Source organism: Xenopus laevis, chromosome 2S (assembly GCF_017654675.1).
Source record: "Xenopus laevis strain J_2021 chromosome 2S, Xenopus_laevis_v10.1, whole genome shotgun sequence".
In the NCBI taxonomy this organism is placed as follows: Eukaryota; Metazoa; Chordata; class Amphibia; order Anura; family Pipidae; genus Xenopus; species Xenopus laevis.
Window position 1 is genome coordinate 89,787,050 of NC_054374.1, and position 23,990 is coordinate 89,811,039.

The 23,990-nt window shown below is 39.2% G+C and overlaps 1 protein-coding gene across 1 annotated transcript; it reads left to right on the plus strand.

Moving 5' to 3' along the window:
* Positions 1 to 693: 693 nt before the first annotated feature.
* phkg1.S (phosphorylase kinase, gamma 1 (muscle) S homeolog) lies at positions 694 to 22,151 on the plus strand (the record flags this gene model as incomplete). The annotated part of the gene is given in 10 exon segments (NM_001085713.1): positions 694 to 775; positions 7,730 to 7,885; positions 11,485 to 11,660; positions 13,569 to 13,623; positions 15,174 to 15,239; positions 15,715 to 15,878; positions 18,230 to 18,320; positions 19,434 to 19,587; positions 20,401 to 20,526; positions 21,660 to 22,151. Coding segments are annotated over 9 exon segments (1,170 nt in total). The 3' UTR covers positions 21,915 to 22,151.
* Positions 22,152 to 23,990: the final 1,839 nt, after the last annotated feature.

Genomic DNA, 23,990 nt, shown 5'->3' on the forward strand with positions numbered 1-23,990 from the left:
GTGGACCAGCTTTTGGCTCTTTATACACTTGGGCACTGAATGTGTTTTTTGGGGGGTTTTTTTTAGACATTGAAAAAAGCCATATAATATAAATGTCCCACTTATTTTTGGTGGAGGAATCATAGGGCCTTGCTCTTTTACTAGGATTTTCTTTCTGTATATAGCTTTTTAGTACACATTTACAGTAAGCTATGACTATCCCTCAATTTGCTCTGAAAGGAACTTTGTTCTCTATCCTGGAGGTGCATTCAGTATGTTTTTGTTGACCACCTCTAACAACTCTATTTACGCAGTAATCACAGCAGAGGAAAATTATCTTTTACTTTTGAGTCTCTGAGATCTTCCCTAAACCCTGTGGTTTAGCTTGATGGCAGTCGCCCAAAACAAAAACAAAAAACATTAACAGATTGGTCGACTTCAAGCCAAGCAATTACTGCAATGCAGCAGAGACAATTCAAGCTTCCGGCATTATAAAGAGCAGGGAAATAATTCAATTTAGTCTACCAGCACTGCGTGGGGCACACATCATGCTCTGGATACCCAATGGGGACACAAGCAGGCTAGACAAGCAGTTACACACACTGTAGCCAGGAATTACTGATCTTTTTCCAGGCTGCATAGCAAGGTATTTTTGGCAAGACACGTGCTCATAAGTGCAGTGTGCAGAGAGAAGAACAGAAGCACAGAGCATCAAGCAAATCTCACTGCCTGGAACTGGGACTCTATTCTGTGGAGTCGTTTCAGCCCGTGAGAGCCACCAACTCCTACACTAGAGGTAAGCGGCTTTAGAACAACTTAAAAAATGAAAACACTGATCATTTCTAAATATTTAGTTTTAGACTGTGGTTTCTCTATTTATGGAATATATTGAGATTACGTATACAATATTTTATGCCACTGAGTTTATGAAAGAGGCAAATATCCCTGTAATTTATGCAGTTTTATGATCATAAGAATCTATGTACAGCAGACAACCTACATAAAAGACCAATCAAAATCAATATTTATAGGGAAATTATAGCAGAAGTGATATTGCATTTGTGAAGAATTTGTGCATTCCAGCACTGACTATTACAGGTAACGTAGCCTGGGCAAACTGTGTGTATGAGTACAACGTGGTAGAAAATAGAATGAACATTCATAGTAGTAACTGCTCAAGAAGGCTTGTGCCTGTCCTATATCATACATACAGTATACATAATACAGTCTCTAATTAGAACTGGACACAATTTTGTATCTAAAAGGTGTCTTATTGTTGTGTGATCGCTCTATCAATATCCTATAGATTAACTGCCCATAGTGAGTCTAAATGAGATAAGGGACCTTATATTGTGTTGCTGGTTTAGGGACTGATGTAGAATTTCTTTTAATCATTTTAGGTTATTTTTCCTCCAGCTCTAACTTAATAAACACAGTCTAGTTTTTGATGCATAACAGTGGTCAGTGCTTTGGTCCTGTTAAATTTTAGAACTATTTTGCTATTATTTTGGCAAATGAGTATCATTCAGTTTGCTGGCAGCAAATACCTAGCAGTTATAAGAATATGAATTTTTCAACCCTCAGTAGAGGCTCTGGGTTTAGTCTTGGACTCTATAATGATAAAAAACAGCATTCCTGCATTATCCACCTAAACCTGAACTATTACCCTATTCTGGGGTCACCCAAGGCTTAAATTCAGCAGTCCTTCTGTCCTTGGCAGGAAGGTTTGAGACAGTTATATAAGTATGATTTATGTGCAGAGGCAGCGTCAAAGTTCAGATGTTCGTGTTGCTTCTCCAGGCAGTTTATAACGTGTGAAGTATCACATGTCTAATATTTTTCCTATATCAGTGGACTTTACAGGATGCCTTTGATGTCTTTATAAATTATGCAAAAAGTTAATAAATGCAGTGAGATGCCTCTGAAGGCATAATTTACATGAAATGTATGACACTTCTCTGCCCACTCTCATAGCCATAACACCAGATCTATGATAGAAATGTCAGGGATACAAATAAATAAATAATAATAAAAACAATTGTCTGTATGAAATATGTGGTCAAGCCCTCCCTGCCCCCTCCTCCACCTATTGGTTTACAATTGCTTAGCATTGTGCAAACGTTTATTTTCCCTTTTGCAATAATAAAAATGTTCTAATTGAATATGGGTGCTTTAATTGACAACATGCTGGTCCGTCTCACTGCTACACATGTTTTGGGAAGTATGGTGTGATCTCTGTGTGATAAGGCGACAGACACAGGGGGGTTTGATCTGTACAGATTTCTGATCAATTTAGTGGTTAAAATGCTTTATGCCACAGACTTAAATGTAGCAAATCTTAATATACTGCTCTACATGTGCTCAATAAAGGAGGCAATTGGCTTAGTATAAGAAGGGCCATCATCACCTTTTGGTTTTGGTGAGTCTTTTTAGGGGCAGGTTTATGCCATATCCAGTGGTGATCACACATTCAGCTCTCCTATCTGTAGTTACTGTCACATATAGTATAATCTTCTCCCTTTGTCTTAATACACACACCTTCAGTAGTACCCCCATTTTACAATTTTCAGGGGCTCAGGAAAGAATAGTGTAAATATTAAAGCAACTTTTTCCTTCAAGCCAAGGCTGGAACTAGGGTGAGGTAGAAGAGGCACCTACCTAGAATGCAATGAAGTGGAGGATCTGGGCAGGTACCTCTTCCACCTACAGCTATTCAGGGGTCTCTTTCCCCTGCTTCCACTCATCAGCGATTGTAATCATGTACTTCCCCTCAGTGATGTTACTGTACAAGCAAACACGCACAATGGGAGGGGGGGGGGAGAAGTGGGCAGCTGGGTTGTCTATTGTGTCCAATCAGCTTGTCCTATCTGTGCTTAAAGTACACAAAAGATATAAGAACAGGAGCCAGTTTTACTTTGAAATACAGTATTTACAGTATTAAAGACAAGGGTTAACATGCACAACCTAAAGCATTTAGTGATTTGTTCATGACTGTGTGAGATGCAGAATAATTGGATTTGACTACCTCTCATATCCCAAAAACATACAGGCAGATTAATTGGCTTCTGATAATGTGTGGGAATGTAATAGAGTCCTTAGATTATAAACTTCATTGGGTGCAGGGACTGATTTGAATGATGTATATTCTCTGTAAAAGGCTGAGAAATATGTCAGCACTATATAATTAAAAAAATAAATGATGTTTGCTGTATATAATCATCTTAGCCAGCACTTGGGATGCAATTTATGATAGCCCCAGATGCAAATGCAATGGCACTAAGTGGAGCAAAATTGTACCCTTTAGTTTAAGCAGCAACTTGTGCTGGGTTGGGTTAAAAATCTGGCCATAAGCAGGCAGAAAGTACAGTCATCTGCTGTGCCTTGCACACATTTGAATGATAGGAGGTGGTGGGATAGAAGATGTCTACCTGCTGCCCACAGCCCCCATCCCTCATGGATACAGCACTGCCAAATGCAGGAATTTGAGTATTAACTGGAGAAGTAGAAGCTTTTGCACTTCATCCTGGAGTACAAAGGCTTGCACCTATGATCGAGGCCTTTGGCTGCTGGGTGGCCCAGACATATAGTATGTGGTGGATGTGGGTCCTAATTTATGAATACAGTGCGGCTCATGTATTAAGGAATCACAGCACATCTAATTTGGCACAACCGAATGTGTGCCATTTTGTGTGCACACTCAAATACATTTGCATTACATTGCCCGTAAAGGATTATTTTTGCAAAGGTTTTGTTTATGTGCACGATATAATACCAGGTAATTATGTTGCAAGTAATGAAATCTTTCTTAGGGGTGTGGCTACAGTGCACAAGTATTGCGGGATTTAGGCAATTTGAGCAGAGATGTGTGCAGATGTGTACCTATATAGCACCACTGATATTTTTACGACTGGTAATTTACGGCGTACTTCTAACACAGTTGTGGCCAGTAGCGCTAGGATGTGCGCATAGTTTATCACAAGACTTGCGAGAGAAAAAGCGCAGTTTCCTGCAAAGCAAATGTCGGCATCCAAAGTAGCACATTAATTGCACTTTAAAACATCGGTGCGCTACATTATTAAATATACACATATGCTGGCCAAAAGTTTAACGTGTGTGACCTTTTCAGCACTGCGCTACATTAATAAATGAGCCCCAGTATGTGGAACTGATTATTTTTGCCACGTTTTAGTGAATGAGCCAGTAACTTGTAGATAGGGTATTTAGTAGCAATTGTACCTAAGACGAACTCGATTTCAATGTAAAAATTTTATGTTATTTTAATGCATTTGAGAATCTGCAAAATGTTCAGCGTCAATGTAATCTAGATGCTGATTCGGAGCTGAAATGAAGTAACATCCTACAAGGAACCAAATTGTGTAACTGTTAAACCCAAGCAGCAAAAAGATAGAATATTCAGCTTCTGCAGGAGGAAAAATAGACAAACAATATGATAGATTAGTGTTTTATTTCTAAAGGAACAATCCTTAAAACTTTTTTTTTTTCAGTAAGAAGAGCCTCCAGTGAGTATCTTGTCTTGGCTCACTTTTTTTTTTTTTCTAGTGCCAACAACAGAGTTTGCCCTTTTGATGTATATATATATATTACTGTACAATATTGACACACCAAAAATATCTAACATCTGATTGTGTTAGATATACGGTTGCCACCTGTCCAATTTTGACCCAGTCAGGGAGGACTGCTGGCTCGGTGATCGGCTGATCGCCCAGCCAATGTTACAACATATTAAAAAGCTTGTAACTCAGTCTTCTCACAAATGGAGGGGGATGTCAAATGTTTAAATGTTTTCAAACTTTAAAAAAAAAAGCAGAATTTTTCACTTTATTGCGCATGTGTGTGGCCAAGGGTTATTGATAAAAGAGGAAGCAGAGGAAGAGGATACATGTTTTGGTGATCAGGGCCCCCTACAAGTTAAAGAGAAAAACATTGGTGATCACGGACCCACTGGTTAAACATAGTGGCCAGGGCCCCCTACAATTTTTTGTTTTTAAATTTGGTGGCCAGGGCCCCTACAAATTCTAAAAAAAAAACAAGTAGCTAAGGCTACAAATTATAAACAAACACATTGGTGGCCAGAGTCAGGAGACACCTAAGCATTACATTGGTGGCCAGAGGTTTAAATTGGTGTTCAGTGGAACGTACCTTTAGGGTAAGGGCACATGAGGAGATTCGGGGAGATTTTGTCGCCATTTGGGCGACTATTGAAAACGCATCGCCGCGTGTGCATTAGCACAGGCGACTTTTCATTCTAGACTACGGGGAAAAACGCAGAGGCAGTTCGGGGAGATAGTCACGCAAAAGACGAGGCGATTAGTCGCCAGGCGACAAAATCTCCCGGAATCTCCTTGTGTGGCCTTACCCTTACAGTTCACCAGGGAGTTCTATTCTTTATCATACTCTTTGGCAGCCTCCTTTTCTGGCAACAGCTCCAGCTTCTTCATCTCCATTGGCTTTGGCAGACTTTGACTCCGGCAGCTTCAACATCAGTGGCTTCAGACGGCTAATTTGAAAGGCCAGTATTGGATTAAGTAATGGGGGCTAGCTAACCAGGAGAGTGCAGCATGGACCCCCTTGAAGCTAGAAGTCCTCCGGGCCAGGATGACTGTCCGCTCATGCCCCCCTGATGGCAGCCCTGATACAGATTATGAGACTCCAAGGTTACTTCAAAAACCAGGGGCATAACTATTGTCAGACTTACCGAACCGGGAGGGACCACGGATAGGAGGAACACAACCCTTACAGCTCCTCTACCAATACATCCTCCATTGGGAACAGAGGGAGATCAGTGAAGGTGTAGTATGGGAGCCTGGGATTCCTGGCAGGATGCGCCGGTCTGTGGAGGAGCAGGTCTGGTGTCTGTAGAGGTATAGGAAGACGCAGGATTAGTTGCTGGAGTAGTTAAGAGTAGGGAGGACGTCACAGGAACTAGTGTGGCAATCACCTTAGCGTCAACTGCAGGTAATTATGGAAGAGTAGTTGGCAGAATGACAATCAGCGCGGATGACACAATAACCGATTCGCTAGACTCACAGGTTGAGCAGATGGCGTCAGGTTGATGGAATATCACAGGAAGAGGGTTCCCAGGATAAAAACTGAAGCATAGTCGAGTAGGATAAACTGGGTTGGCAGTGGTGATTAACGTTCAGATGGTAGACAAGAGTCAAGGCAAGAATGTGTAGACAACAGTTCGGCAACAGGAAAACAAGTACAGGCAGGGTTCCAAGGGTTAATACAGCAGCGTAGTCGAAAGGCAAGCAGGTTTGGCAACAGGAGTTCAAATATAACAAGCAGGGTTCCAAGGGTTAAGCAGGAGCGTAGTCAAACAGGCAGAAACAGGGTCAAAACCAAAGTTCAGGAATAATCAGAGAAACTTACTCAAATCAGCTAGGATAAGGATGTCCGAGCACTGGGAGAAACTCTGCGCCGAAACAAATACCGTCGCCTGCGTCAATACGCTGCATCCAGCAAATCTCCTGCGCCGGCGTCACGGCGCACACGTTGTGACATCGCTGGAACGCATTGTGCCAAAGAGCCGCATCTCCCAGAAGACTGGTAAGTCCTGCGGCTGCAGGGGGCTCGGGAGGTATAGGGGCCCCATGAGGCCCTAATTCGTATAGAATTTCAATAAATGTTGGTGAAACAGGTCAACCTCTGGACATTTTGGGGGCCTGAAAAATAATTTGCTGTGGGGCCCAGTAATATCTAGTAACACCACTTTCTAAAACCCTGTATAACACACAAGGGCCATAAACAGTGCTTAGTGATGTTATCAGCTTTACTTGGTGCTCAGTGAGCTTTTGTCATTTGACTCACTGAAACTTGTGTATTACAAAACAATGTTCCCCCTGTTGTAAAATATGAGAACATTATAAATTACCATTAGAGTTCTACTGTAAGTGGTGTGATCATTTGTTTCACTTGGAATTTGCTTTCTGACCCATGTCATATCTCTTCTGAAATCTCTGTACTAGGCCCTTGTTCCATCTGATTTCACTTTTTAGGCCCAGAAATGCTTGAATTTTTTATTTATTTTTCTGTCTACCCCACATGTCTATTACAACACTAAAGCTTTCCACTATAACAATCCAACCTACCTTCACAAGATATATCCCTGCAGGGACATCTTTTACCAGCAGTTTCTCTTGCTTGTCTGGATGGTACATCTCCTACTAATCTAAAGCACCAGGGCTCACTCTTTATCTATTTGCTTCACTTATTAGTCTCTCTCTCTCTAATATTTTGTATTCTGTGTGTTACATCTCTAGCCATGTGTCCCTCATCAGTCTGTATGGCAATAGAGCGGTATTTAGTGATAAATTTACAAAGTTACGTTTTCTATCTGGCTGTCTTTCCAGCGGCATGGAAACCCAGCAGTCTTACTCTTCAGATCAGTCGGTGCACAAGTGTAATCCCCTTTGTTCTCAAGTAAGGGGGAAATTATTGATTCTACTGGTATGGCTTATACTTCGTTTTAGGTTAGTAGCTTTTCATTTAGTAAGGCTCTGTTGGAATTTGAATCAGGAATCTCCTGATTATCAGCTCCCCTTCCTTAACCACTGGGTCAGGAGGGCGGCCAAAAGGCTCATAGTAAATTTGGTATTTTCATCTACCTTTCCCATTGTGTCTCAGTGGCCTTATTGGCTATTTAGGGTCAGCCAATTAGTGATGGATGTGCCTTACTTAAATGTTTCCCTCACATCCTTTCCCTAAACCAAGAATGTTTGAATTGTAGGTCCTATGAACCTCTGCTTTCCGAGTGCAAATGTGCACAAAAATAATTCGGCATCAGTAACAAGAAAATAAAAATGACACGAGAAGAAGAATTACCAGACTGGCAAACATCACAGGACTTCTATGAGAAATATGAGCCAAAAGAGATCTTGGGAAGGTAAGATGAATTTTGTTGTTAAGGTAGAAATATGTTGGTAAAATATAAGATTGTAAATTAAGATTGTTAAAATATGGAAAATATAGATGTCCAGATTTGGTTATGTAGTTTGTCTGTCCATGTTGAAAATACACCTCCTGGCTGGATGCAAAAGAGAGGAGCTATAACTCCACTTCCCCTTTAGATCAGAACAGTGCAATTGGCCATATTTGCTTTTGTGCAATTGGCAATTGGCTTTCATTTGAAGCAACGTAGGGGGTTCTTCACAGTCAGGACAGTGAGGTTGTGGAATGCACTGCCGGGTGATGTTGTGATGGCTGATTCAGTTAATGCCTTTAAGAATGGCTTGGATGATTTTTTGGACAGACATAATATCAAAGGCTATTGTGATACTAAGCTCTATAGTTAATATAGGTATGGGTATATAGAATTTAATTAAAAGTAGGGAGGGGTGTGTGTATGGATGCTGGGTTTTCATTTGGAGGGGTTGAACTGGATGGACTTTGTCTTTTTTCAACCCAATTTAACTATGTAACTAACTATGTAACTAACTATGTAACTATATATTAATAATTGCCTATGTACTGACACCAAAAGTATCAAATGTAATCATATCTAGGTGCACTAGGTGTAAGCAGTTAAGCAAGAACTGAAGTGTTTTGTTTTGCTTACATTTGTGAACATTGGCATAATAACATTTTCCACTTTGTCAAGCAATTGCGCTCTTACAAATGTAATTAATCATACACATTTTTTTCTCCTAGAAAACTTTGATTATTATAGGCCCTACAGCCAAAACTGTACTGAACTTTAATCATTTACGTTTCAATGCAAAATAAGACAATGTTTTTGGAGTCTGGCAGACTTCTTCAGGTACATTAGCCTCTGGTTCTTTGTTCTTTTCTATGTGAAAAAGATCCCCCACTATCTGTCTATGATCTCTTCTAATAAAGGGCAATCATGTCCTCTCACAAGCGCATTTTCTCAAAAAAAAATCCTGCTAATGTTTCCTCATAGTTTAATTGGTCCATTCCTAACCAGTTAAGTCTCTGCACACTTTCAGTTCATTTAAGTGATACTTAAACAAATTCAGGCAGCTCACACCTTGTTCAACTTTCAGTAATTTGGGTGCACCTCCCCACAGTGTCGAACTGGCCCGGCGGGATACCGGGAAATTACCCGGTGGGCCCCACCGGGCCAGTTCCCCTCTCCCAAACAGTTTTTTAAAAATAATAAAAAAAAATTCGGCACATAGCAGCGCCGTTTGCGCATGCGCGCCGTTTCCGCATGCGCGATGCGCCGCCTGGGCGCCGAGCAGGGATTCGCCTAACAAGTAGGTAGCGGGGGCCAGAGGGGGGGCCTGGACACCAGTCCCGGTGGGCCCCGGACCCCCCAGTCCGACCCTGCCTCCCCAGTGTTCCTCCACACTTCGGAATATCCAAGAATGGGCAGCACTCCAGAGCTGAATAAAAAGGCTTTATTATTCAATAGCAGAGCAATATTTCACAGCAATGTTTTGTGCCCGCCACCGCTCATGAGCCGCAAAGGGCTCGAAACTCTGGAGTGCTGCCCATTCTCGGATTTCCACATTAAAGTGGTACTGACACAAAAAAATGTTCTTTTCGAAATATCAATGTACATGTTACCTATAGGTGTTGATACTTTTTCACTGATAGGTCTGCTTTTGTAAGTAATTGTTACTTGAAGTTCCTTAACCTGGTTGTTTTGCCAACCAGACTGTCCCTTCTCAGCCTGTCAGCTAGAGTTTCTAATGCTAACAGACTACTGCTGCACAAATATGGCAGCCCCCTCATAGATGAACATGGGGGTAAGAAAAGTAATGTAAAAGCATCTGGCACATACGTTTATGATAAAATTATAAATAGTATACAAATATTATGATAGATATAAAAAAAAGTTTATTTTCTGGTGTCAGTATCTCTTTAATATCCTTCTGGGGCCCAAAATGCACTGCATAATCAAGGTGAGGCCTTACCAGGGATCTATAAAGATGCTAAATTATATTTCTATCCCTCAAGTTAATGGGCTTTACAAGACTGTTCTTGATTTGCTTTCATACTGACTGAGTGACTCTGCAAGGAATTTAGAGATTTGCACAATTTAGTATGATCAGAAAAAAAAGTTCTTACAATGCCCACCTGAAGGTCATTAATAAATTCAAAAGCAAAGTAGCAAGGACAGACCATTTTTGTAAAAGCTGCTCTAATGAGCAAATGTTCCCATTACGACTAGTCATATATAATATAATATATGTAATATATCCTTCAGCCAGTTCTCTATCCAAGTACAAATACTATATTCCAGGCCATTATTCCTTAGTTTAACCAGTACTGTTTGGTACTGTATCAAATGCTTTAGCAAATTCTAAGTAGATCACATTCACTGCAACTCCAGTATCTAGGATTCTGTTCACCTTCTCATAGAAGGAAATTAAATTAGTCTGGCAAGATCTATTGCACCTAAAACCATACTGACACAGTGTTATGCTTTGGAATAAATATCAACACAAGACAAGACAAGAAAGGTTTATTGTCATCTCTACTGCATACAGAACATACACAACGAGACGGAATTACAAAGTTACCATATTTTCCTTTCCCGCTCTCAACCCTGCACACATCCACTTACATTTTCCACACCCACTTACATATTTGCCCCCCCACACACACACGCAAGGATACAATCTTATGTGAACATATACTGCCATAAATACAACGTGATAAACCCTATAAGACAATTTGTGCAAAATACTTGTATATTTATATATCCATAGCAATTCTCATAGTGCCAGGTTCCTCTGGGTTATGATGTATAAAATAACTCATGCTGAGTTCATCGTTCCCACTAGAAAACAAATAAAATGTGTGTCATAACTTTAGGGGAATTTGATGCTGTACCTTGCAAAGAGCATTCTCAGTGTACATTTACTGAAAGGGGTAATTGTTTTTAGAACCACCTGTTTGCTAATGATATTTAGAGTGAAGTGCCATTTGAATGTCATTGATGCTCACAAAGGGCAAATTCTATTTTGCAAACATCTGAAAACAAAAAATCTATTTAAATATCTATTTGGTACTATTTAATTACCTTGCCTGTTGCAATTAAACAGTAACCAAGTGATTAAAGGCAATGGCACAGCAGATGTTTATTTTTGCATATGGTACATTTTTCAATCAGTCCCAAGCTACCGATGACACTTCAAGTAGTTTTTGATTGCTGTTTCTTGTAAAAGTTATTAAAACACCAATGCCGCATGGGGTGGGCTTCAGCAATTTAGAAATGTGCCAGCAGGAACAGAAATCAAACAGTTGATTAGTTGGTTAAGTTTATTAGTTGCTATTTATGTTAGAAATAGGACAGGTGCTTGACAGAATTTTGAACAGAGAATTAGTTGCCTTTAACAAAAGACATCAAGATAGTTGTAAGAGATGGCTGAAATTGGCTTGTTCAGAATGAAATCTCAACACAATGAGGATAACCTCCCTCTTTCACTCTTAGGCAGATTTTTCATAAATATGCACTTTCTGTCCATTTTAAAGCAAGCGTTTGTACATGTCCCCTGTTTTCTACTTCTTCAGAGGAGTAAGTAGCGTGGTGCGACGCTGCATTTTCAAGCCCACCAGAGAAGACTTTGCTGTGAAAATCATAGATATCACTGGAGATCACTTAACGTCAGAGCAGATCGCAGAATTGCGGGAATCAACAATCAAGGAGATTGACATCCTGAATAAAGTATCAGGGTTCTCTAATGTCAGTAAGTGCTCATTAGATTCATTCCATTAATAGCCTTCACACTCTAATAGGTGTAGGTCAAAGGATCGGATTTAAAGGACCAGGACAATATTTTATTTTGTACTAGGTGTCCACGCTTATATGAGAGAGGTTTGCAATATACACTACAAACCGGTTTGACTTCCAGTGTAAGAACAAATGCTGAGTTAAACCAGGCCAACCATCAGATCATAATAGAGAACTATGCAGGTATGGCAGGAGAGGACCACATTAATTTTCTAATGAGGTTCTCGCCTGTTTTCAAACTTGCCCTATAGATACAGTATGTGATTTTTGCCCACATATCCGTTAAGGAAGGTCTATAGATGGGCTGCCAACTCAATAAGAAGGGGCTGAATCAGCATCTTAAATCTGCCCAAGTATGGTCAGCTTTAAACCATTTTATTCTGCACGGTTTATCTGGTATTACACTATGTATACATGGACTCCACAGTCCAGTTTCAAATTAAATGTCTGTCCCCATGGCTACACAGTTTATTTATATAAATTATAGGTATGGGATCCATAATCCTTAAACCTGTTATTCAGAAAGCTTCAAATTATGGGAAATGCATCTCCCACAGTCTTCATTTTAAACAAATAATTAATTAATGTTTAAAAAGGATTTTTTGCAATCATAAAACAGTACTTTTTTACATAATCCTTAAAAATATATAATAAATTATTATTGTAGGCCAAATTGTCTTATTGGGTTTATATAATTTCTAATTGATTTATTAGTAGACATAGTGTGGTAATCCAAATTACAGAAAGATCCCTTATCCAGAAAACCCCAGGTCCAGAGCATTTTGGTTAATAGATTGTGTATTTGTAGTGTTTCAGTAGCAAACGCCTGCGTTATATTTAAAAGCAAACAAAACAATTTTTGGATGTTAATGGATGTTACTGACCTTTGAAAAATTGGGACAAATAAAAATATAAGAGTTGCCTAAGACATTAAATATTTAAATTAAAACCACAATGTTTTTATATCTTACTAGAGGCTACTAGGTTATGTCAAGTCTTTGGGGATTATGTTATAAAAATCCGATGGTTTGTTCCCATTCAGTAAACCATGACTGCTAATTAGATGTTTGTTGATGACTATTTAAGTCTATTAATAGCTAATTGCTGATAGACTGCTATTACTGGTAAATTACTAGACTGAGAAACCTTTGCCACTGTTACTTCCGAACCCCAATCTATTCAAATCATATCTTTCTGTTATACCAATTTATGGACTGAAATAATAAGAATAAGATAAGAATAATCAGAATATTGAAGAGGTCTATGGGACTGTTATTGAGGCAAAACTTATCATCGGCTTCATGCTGAACAACCATTTTTTCTAAGCAATAACATTGTTCCTTATAATACTGTTAACATAATATTTTTACATTGGACAAGGCCCTCTGTAACTCTTGAATCATTTATTGTTATTGTATGAATTCTGTATGTTTAGTGTATGCACCCATTTATTGTACCACCCTAAGAAATATGTTGGTGCTTCATAAATGCAATACTGGTCCCTTGAACAGTGTCGGACTGGAACACCAGGGGCCCACCCAAATACCTTAGACCAGGGGCCCACTCTCTGTACTATATTCTTCCTCTCCTCACTCAACCTCCAGTCTCCTAGTATCTTTTGTTTACATACCATAATCTATTATTCTATCTGTTTAGGCTCTTTGTTCTCATAGAATGACCATGAAATAGGCCAACATTGAGCAGCATGAGGGCCCACTGACACCTGGGCTACCAGGAAAACACCCGGTGGGCCAGTCCGACACTGCCCCTGAAACATGTAAAGTTAGGGTTTTTCCTATATTCCATATACCTGTCCATCATTATTCCATTAATATCTAAATGTGCTCCTCTTCTTCTTTAACAGTCCAGCTCAAGGACAGCTATGAGTCCCACACTTTCTTCTTTCTTGTATTTGACTTGTAAGTACATTCATTTTGGTTCTAGAAGGTATTCCTCTACAGTAGAACTTGATTTCCGATGTATTGTCTCCATTATAGGAACCTTAAAAAAAGAAATACAAATATATCAAAATATATTTTCTAAGCAGCTGCCAGTAAGAAGCAACATAACAGCTTCCTTAAATGTCCAATAACCACAAGAATGCAAACAGCCAAATATGTTATTTATAAGTCATATTTTTACACCATTTATTCACGCTGTAGGCATTGCACATTCACTTTGATATTGTGATTGCACAGATATTTCATATTAACAGCAACCTGAACAGCTACCATTTCTGACCACTCAGGCAGCTCTGGGGCATCTCCTATCTTGCCACTAGCATACCCCTGTATCAAATACTCTGTCTATTCTGCCTTAAACTAAGTTTTATTAGATTTAGACTTCCCATGTTTAACTTATGAATGAGGGCCCAGAATTTTGTGTTAAGAATCCATCCCAAGAACCCACCATCCGATTTAGGTGGATTACTACTACAGTACATGGATGTCCAGTTATCTAGCAAGACTTATATTGCCCGTAGCAGAGCTTTATAAATACACACAAGGGTCAGTTTAGAAGCTTAATTTAGGAATCTCTAACACATGGTGAGCTTTGCAACAATAATCTGGTTTCCAAACTTCACTTATGTCCGGACACCTGTCATTTGACTGTTATTTGGGGTCAAGTGATGTGACATTTGGCATAACACAGCTCCATCTAGGAATATATTACATTTAATATCTTTACAAATATACAAATGAAAGAAGATACTTTGGACGGGTGTTTTATGAATGGGCTCAATGGAGATACACAGTGCCAAACTGCTGTGCTTTATTTCCACTGCAGACTTGAAAGTATTGTTGTGCATAGTGCTTACCACACTAAAATGGTTGTTTGGATGTTTGTGAAGCAGCTGCTCAAACAGACTGGTTGGGCAGCCCTGACAAGCTCAGGTTCCCTGTAACCTTTTCTGTGGCCGGTTAAAGTGATTTTATTTTTATATTCTGCTCAGGCTGCTTCTAGGAGGTTTTGTAACAGCACTGGGGAACATTTTGATCCTGACATTTTAGGAGTCTGTTCAATAAATCAGAATATCTGCTTGGCAAATCATAATTTCATGTGCACTACAATGTATCCTCTTTAGTTTAAGAGCCCTACATTCCAACACAAAATTTATTTTTCAAAAGTTTTTTGTTTGTTTTTTTAAAATAAAACCCATGTAATTTATAATTATTAAGTCTGATAGACATGATTGTAAAGTTGCATATAGAGACCATTAAAACAATCTTCATTTACACTCATGAAACAATAAAAACGGTGAATATATGGATTTCTTAGGATACACGGTTTTTGAAATCCTTTTTTTTTTTAAAGGAAAAATGTGTGGTTCTTTTTTGCAACTGAAAATATTTATTTAATACCATTTACATTTTGTTATGCTGACTGTTTAATGAACAGGATCAATTGAATGTTAATTTAGGACAATTTTCATTCTACTCTGTTTTCTAAAAAAAAAAAATCTATTTAGGATGAGAAAAGGAGAACTGTTTGATTACCTGACAGAACAGGTCACTCTGAGTGAGAAGGAAACAAGGTAGGAATGTAAAAATAAAGCTTTGAATTAGTGTATTATCCATGGGTCTGTATTTCAGAACCAACTTGCTCTGCTCATATTGTTTTTGTTAGATTGTGACTTGTGAATTGTATCAGGTCTTTAACAAGTATGCATTTGCCATAGTAGCATCTTAGCAGAACAGAAAAGGGTTGATGCTTCAAATTACTATCAACCGGATTGCAGGTAGTAAATACAGTGAAATGATCCCAATTGTACATTGTAAGCACTGATATTCCCCAGCCTATAGATCTTTATAAGGATCCTAGTTTTGGACAACTTTCCTAAAGCACACTGCAAATTGAGCATATAGCATGAGCAATGGGTGGTGTTGTTTACTATCGATTTACGCTGAGCAGAATCCATTACATTAAGTTGCTATTATTTTTTTTCTTCACTGTTAGGCTATTATGATATAAAAGTTTAATGAGCTGTCTGCTTTGTCTGCTTCTCCTAGGAAGATCATAAGGTCACTGCTGGAAGTTATCTCCAAACTGCATGGCTACAACATTGTCCACAGGGACCTGAAACCAGAGAACATTCTGCTGGACGATGACATGAACATCAAGCTGACTGACTTTGGTTTCTCTTGTCAGATCCCTGAGGGGGAAAAGCTAAAGGGTAAATCAGTGTTTATCCAATCTCAATTTATTGCACCAGTGTTGGACTGTCCCACTGAGAGACCAGGAAAACTCCCAGTGGGCCTAGGTTTCAGCAGGCCCTCCTGCTGACCCAATCATTTAGCCATTTATTCCTATATCTTTGCCATTCATCTTTTCTGTATGAAAACAAAGAGAAATGGAGAAATGGGTAGATGACATCAAGTAAAGTGAAAAGACTTGGAGAATAAGGAAGCTGAGGAAGAGGAAAAATATGTGGAGAATGGGCCTATGATCTTAGGTTTTCTGATGAGCCCTTTGCATCCCAATCTGACCCTGTATTGTGCTAAGCTATAGTGGGACCATAGAACCATATGCAGTGCAACAGAATTTAAAATGTAATTTAATGAAATTAAATAAAAGATACCCTAAGTGAACTAGTAACCCAAAGATATAAAACACTCTAGGGATTATTTGATTTTAATATTCTACTGAAGTGAAAGCTAAGAATCTGTCTCTTGAGCTGCCAGGATCAGCAACACTTGGCTGAATATTTATAAGAAAACTTATTTTATTACATGTTTACTTTTGGAACAATGTATTCATCTTCAACCCATCAACCATGTGTGGTTTCCACACGTAGAGAGGGCATAGAGGAACGTGCTGAAAGGGGAGCTGAAAGAGGTTATGGAGGAGTGTCTTCAATGACAGGGCAGCATAAACTGCATTATCATTGGTCCCAAATTGTAATAATGTGGTTCTTTATGCTGTTTGGTGGGGACCAAACCACTTGACAGAGACGCCTTTCATTCCCATTAAGTTAGCCATGAACAACATTTCACTCAATGCATTCTAATGAATGGTGAGTAATATTTCTCCAGAATTAATGTTCTAACAAAATTTGTCTAGGACCTCTGCTTCTGTATTGATTTTCATTATCATGCAAAACTATTTATTTCAAACACCACCAGCCAAACCCCTAAATTCCACATTCACATTCATTTCTCAACCCTCACACATTTCTAAATTTACCCAGGGCTGGCTAAACAATTGAACCTGTACATATTGTAAACACTCAAGGCCTGCTGTGATGTGGGGGGCAGAACAAGTGTTTCAATCATTAAACTTTTAGCCCTGCTGCATAGTCATGGCATAGACTTCATATAGGAGAACTGCAAAGATGATGCAGTATATTGGGGGGCGCCAGGCACTTACCTTATATACATCCTACCCCTAGTCCGGCAAGTGTTACCACATTGAAAAGTGGGTGCCCTCTGTGAAGTCGAACTGATTTGCGCACAAACACGCACGCGCGACCTCGGCTGTGCGCCGTCGCGCACTATTACGCACGCGCGTCCTCAGTTACGCGCGATTACGCACGCGCGTCCTCGATTACGCGCGGTTACGCACGCGCGTCCTCGGTCGCGCGCCTTTGCGCACCGCTGCTGCGGGGACCGAAGTTGTTAACGGCCAGCTGGGTTGCCTGGGGCAACTGACAGACCTGGCCTGGCCCTGATGATAGGACTCTTTATTACCATCACAGCCCAATGTACTTATAATCTGCCGTTGATACTGCTGTAACCATGATATTTAATTTTATTCCACAGTGAAAAACTAGTTGGCATACAGAAAATCAGAAGCAATAACTAGTTTGTGTAAAGTTAATGTGGCACCCATAACATGTTGTTTATGTACACCTTCAAAAAAATGATTATTATTATTTATAGGTTTTAGATCTGAATGTGTAGCAACATGTAGGCATGATCAATGATCTGTATCTCAGTGTTTGGCTATTATTGATGCACAGCCTGGAGAAGATATGGGCATGCTATTAGCATATGCAGAATTGTATCGTTTATGATTTAAACATTATAAATGCAAACACAGGTATCCCTCAACCAGAGCTCATTATCCAGGAAATTCCAAATTATGGAAAGGCCATCTCCCATAATGTCCATCTAATTTTTAAAGCATGTTTAGTTTTTCTTGAGGTTACTTGATGTTAACTAAGCTGCATAAATCCATACTGGTGGAAATAGCGAGTCACTGCGGGCCCTCCGAAAGAGGAAGCAGAAGTGGATCTCCCCCCCAGCTGCAGCCGAAGGGGCTGCTTCCTCTGTAGTTACACCATTGTAATGCAAAGTTTAGAAAGACCCCTTATGTATGTATGTATGTATGTATATTTTTATTTGTAAAGCGCTCCTTGAGGGCAAAGCACTGTACAACAAAACAATAAATTAGTAGTAACAAGCAAGGGGTCATTAGAAATACAAGTGGAAATCCACAATTCCCAAGCGTTCTAAATAATAGATCCTGTAATAGATCAGTTAAAACAGCAAATTAAATTGTAATTTTACCTTTTATCAATTTTAGAAATATGTGGCACACCAGGATACCTGGCTCCAGAAATCCTTCATTGCTCCATGGATGAAAACCATCCGGGATATGGTAAAGAAGTGGATATGTAAGTCTTCAGTTATGTAGTAGATACCATAAAATATCAAGGTACACCCAATGGCTAAATTGTACACACGGTGTGAAAAAATGCAAAACTGGACATTGCACACTGGGACTCATTTATAAACATTGGGCAAATTTGCACCTGGGCAGTAACCCATAGCAACCAATCAGTGATTAGCTTTAATCAGCCAGCTACAGGTTGAAGAGTGACTGCCCAGGTGCAAATTTGCCCTTTGTTTATAAATGAGTCCCAGTGTGTTCTGCTCCGATCATGACCTCTTTTATCTACATTTAAAAATGTTTCTGTTTTGATGCATAAAATCGTTACATCCACACCAGATAAGTTAGTACACATGTCAGTAGTATTGTGGTAACTGGCAAGACATATTGGGAAGATTATTATTATTATTATTAATAAATATAGACAAATTTAATTGGTTTTATATATAAATATAAAAATACAGATTGCTGTATTCCTCAAAAAACCACAAGGTTTTGAGGGGGAAGTAAAACAGATAAAATATATAGTGCAGTATTTCAAAGTAAATTATGATATTTTTAGGGAACTTGCTATGTTCAAATATACCCTCATGTGGATAATTATGCTTAAAAAGCATGCACCACCATCAGGAGTTAATATTTAACCAGTGTAAAAGTCCGTAACTTTAGTGGTGCTAGAGATGTTTTTGGCTATAGTCCTTATTTATATATTTATGTTTTGACACCTGTGATTTTAGAGTTATAGTTGCACAGGAGCCCACACTCTGATCCTAGTGTGTCTGGCAGGTGTTTATACTAACAAGAAGTAAGTTGATACAGGTGGGTATATTTGAACATAGCAAGTTCACTAAAAATATCATAATTTACTTTGAAATACTGCACTATATATATTTTATCTGTTTTACTTCCTCCTCAAAACCTTGTGGTTTTTTGAGGAATACAGCAATCTCTTGTGGAAATTGTCTTTTTTGTGGGTGGAGGAGAGCCCTGCTGATTGCCGGATTAGGGAAACACCTTTCATTCTAGAGGATCAACTACTTAACTAATAAAAATACTGGTTACTGTTCCAAGCCACCAACTCTATTTATAGGCAATGTTATCAATTCCTCTTTTGCAGGTGGAGCTGTGGTGTTATAATGTACACCCTACTGGCTGGCTCCCCCCCATTTTGGCACAGGAAGCAGATGCTTATGTTACGCATGATTATGAGTGGAGAGTACCATTTTGGCTCACCAGAATGGGATGATCGATCTGACACTGTAAAAGATCTGGTACTAACAGTTTGTCTTATCTTATGTCGATCACTTGCTTTTAAAGGAGAATTCAACCCTAACGTTAAAAAACCCTAGCCCTCTACCCTACATAGACCCCGCTCCCTCCTCCCCCCCCAGCCTGTTACCCCGGGCAAATGCCCCTAACGTTTTACTTATGATTCAGGCATCGGAGTTCACGGGCGCCATCTTCTTCGAAATCTTCGAAATGATACTGGCGTGGTGGCACATGCACAGTTGGAGCGATTTCCTGTTTCACGACAACTGCGCATATGCCAAAACTCGTGAAAATTGCCGAAGCGCCAGTCTCATTCCGAGGATTATCTAAGTGGCTGAAGATGGAGACAGGTCAACATAACACTGGCAACAAATAATCCCGCAAAAGGTAAACATGTTGCCATGTAAACACTGATGTGGATCAAAGAGCCAAATCTATTGCATTGGCAATTGGGTCCTTTAGGCTAATGCCAGACGAGGTTTGAAATCAGCCTGATTTTGGCACGAAAATGCAAATTCTGGTGTTTCTTCACTAAAAGTAGGTGAGTGTTCCTGCGCCCAAGCTGACATTAACAGGTCCAGGTGCAGGCAGAAGAGAAGGCTAGTACCAGTGTAGGGGCTGAAATACACAGGTCGATTGCAGCCCCTACTTTATAACCAGCACTGTAGATTTTCTGATGTACAGCACTAAAAAGGGTTAAAGATTGCTTACAAAAAGCACCATGTACACAGAAGGAACATGGCATGCTAACAGTAGACAAAGCTCAGAATCAAAATCTCAAATGCATCAGCCTTGAAATACGACTTTCTTCTCAGATTGCACGACTCCTTATTGTTAACCCAGAGAGACGCCTTACAGCGGATGAAGCTCTAGTTCACCCTTTCTTCCAGCAATATGATGTAGAAGAAGTGCGTTATTTTAGCCCACTTAGGAAATTTAAAGTAAGTACTAAGAGTATGCTATATAATGTGATCCAAATGAAAAGAGGTAAATAAAATGCAAGCAACATACAATTCTAGCCTTGTGTTAGAATCCCAAAGCAGAAAAAGCAAAAAAGGCACTATATACAGGTATGGGACCTGTTATCCAGAATGCTTTGGATCTGGAGTTTTCTGTAAAGTCCGTAATTTGGATCTGTATACCTTAAGTCAATAATCACTTGAACATCAATTAAACCCAACAGTATTGTTTTTCCTCCAATAAGGATTAATTATATCTTATCTGGGGTCAAGTACAAGGTATTGTTTTATTATTTAATAGAAAAAAATGTGACTTGATTAAAATGGAGTCTATGGGAGATGGCCTTATTGTAATTCAAAACTTTCTGGACAATGGGTTTGCAGATAACGGATCTCATACCTGTATACTGTATATATATATACCTGCTTGAAGAAGCCGCACTCACAGGACTTATAGGACAACGAATAATGTATTATGAATCCATCACTGTGTGAGTGATGGATTCTTAATAAATTATTCGTTGTCCTATAAGTCCTGTGAGTGCGGCTTCTTCAAGCAGGTATATATATCTACAGTATAACAGAAACAGGTAACTGTGATTGATATCTTAGGGGTTTCTGTGTTATGTGGGCCTCTTTATCAAATTTTGGTTTGGAAGCCGGAGTTCCCCTTTAAATGACAAAGGAGATTGCAGGGGTTATGTCCAAGCATTCTTTGGCAAAACATTAAGATGTAAGAAATCACACTCCATTGCCCACAATAATGATCGCTTCATAAAGCCTGTGCTTGCCTTTACTAACCATTTCACACCTAAAACATTTTTTTTCCTTATTTCCTGGGCCTGTGCTGTCTTTTTAAAGTTTGTGGTTATTATAATACCAACATTTAACATAACGCTTGTTAAAGAGATTGTTCATAATTCACACGGGTTCCTACTCAAAGCAGTTGCATACCATTCAGCTATATGGGGCATTAGAGTTCAGCTGCATCGCACAATGTGCTAAGTTTCAAATGTTGACATTTATATTACTGTTTGGTGACATAAATAAATTGTTTTTAATACCCCATTATTCTGCAATGTGCATAGAGAAATAATGATACCCTCTCTCTAAAGGTGGTCTGCCTGACGGTCCTTGCTTCAGTTCGAATATATCACTATTATAGAAAAGTGAAACCAGTTACCAGGGAGATAATTGTACGGGACCCATATGCATTTAAGCCCATTCGCAAAATGATTGATGGCTGTGCATTCAGAATATATGGACACTGGGTGAAGAAGGGCGAACAACAGAACAGAGCAGCCCTGTTTGAGAACACCGCAAAAGCCATTCTTCTGTCTCTGGCTGCAGAGTCCAATTTTACTTCATGATGTTTTGAACATACTAACAACTACAGACCTGGGGCTTCTACTATCAACAAAGAATTTCTTTGTAAATATATGTATGCAGGACAACACTATTTGAGGATATCAGGATAAATATAGCTACTACTGTGCAGCAGTCAGTAAATGAAAAGAAATGGGGGTCATTTTATGTGAAAAAGAATGTACTGCCAATCCTTTACAGGCACTAGTATCACTTTAAATAAAATCTGTAACTTGCAAATATATTTCTTCAATGTTAATGTCTACTTTATAATAATCAGAAATATACAGTAAATACAATTTTAAAAATCACCACTGAAATAATTTCACCCCTCAGAGGCTGCATGAAACCAGTCAGTCATGTAACTGGTTCAACCTGTGTTTAAAAAAAAAAAAAAAAGTTTTTTTTTTTATTCAGGGCTTGAAACTGGCAGATTAGTGAGAAATAATAAGATCATTTTATAATGTTGTAAAATATTATGAAACATTTTATAATGTTATAAAATAGTATTAAACATTTTTGCATATAATTATGAATTGTTAAACTGAGCTTGTCTTTTATTTTTCTGGGAAGACGTTTTTACAAGGCAGTTTGTAGCTCTGAATATTTGAGTAATAAAAATCACACCATAGGGAGATGATCACAACAAAGTCTTACAAAGGCCAGCAACACCCAACTTTGCACCCATTAAACTAGAATGAAAGGTCACTCCATAGTGATAAAACAATGCCTTATACTTCAGATGCTAGTAAATAGTTCCTATAAATAAGTTACCATGTAGTCAGGGGTATGCCAATCTTTTGTTCATGGGAAGTATTCTCCTGCAAAGAGAAAGTAGCAGCTTGATATTATATGTAATCACTGTAACCCATGCCTTTAGCCCAACACAACTAGCCTACAGGGACTAAATTCCTAATGATGATCAATTGTCAGTTTTGATGTGAAGTAGCCAGGAACTGTATTAGCTCATTTCCTCATCTGCCAATGCACCATTCACTGGCTGACAAACCAAGTGATATCCATGGCACAAAGATATTGCTTGGGATCGTCCATCCAACATAAATGTACTGAAAACTGTACACAACTTGTATCGGTACATGAAGAGCCAGCTTTATACTTTGTCAACATGAGTTCAAGTAGGCTTGTACTGAACATACTAAAATTAAAGTCACATTCTACTTCCCGTTCAAAATCAGCAATTCACCCAGAAGTCCATCTTAGGGAATGGGGGCTTGTATAGCAGAGGGATTCTCATTGCACTGCTGATTTATTTTGACTGTGCACTTTACTTTCAGTTTCAAATTCAGTGCAAGAAATGAACATCATACATATTTCCTAGTTTTAAAAAAGTAAGTTTCCATTGACTAAAGATAAAAATGGGTTCACAGCACCCTCGAGGTGGGCATACACAGGGAGATCCGCTCGTTTGGCGGTGTCGCCAAATGAGCAGATCTCTCCCAAATAAGCCCACATTGAAGTGGGCGATATTGGGCTGATCCGATCGTGGACCCTAGGGTCCAACAATTGGATAAGAATGGAGGCCACACGGGTGGTAGGATCGTGGGACCGCATCAACGGAAAAATTAATAAATATCAATCGGGGACGCCCGCCGGATGGCCGCACACATGGGCCAATAACCTGCCGACTCGGTCTGTCGCCAGCTTTTATCAGCCCGTGTAAGGTCCATTGAGCACAATTCACTTGCTGCAGCATTGTTTAGGAAACCGATAAAAGATGTCTGCAGGTATCAAGATAAGCAGAAATCTTAGCCTGGTTATTTAAGCTGGCCATAGACGCAAAGATCCGATCGATCTTCGAATCAATCCTCGATTCATACGATTTTTGGATCATGTATGGAGTATCCCGACATTTATCTTGCAATGCCGATCGGTCCTTCAGTCGATCGGACAGGTTAAAAGATTTCTGTCGGCTGACAATCATATGTCTGCATGTATTGCCGATCTGACGATCTTCAGTGGGAGACACTGTCAGCTTTGTCAGACAAAAACTTTCCTACGATTGCTGTGGGGCAGAACATCGGCTGATCTGTTCTTTCCTTAGTCCTACAGGCAGCACACAC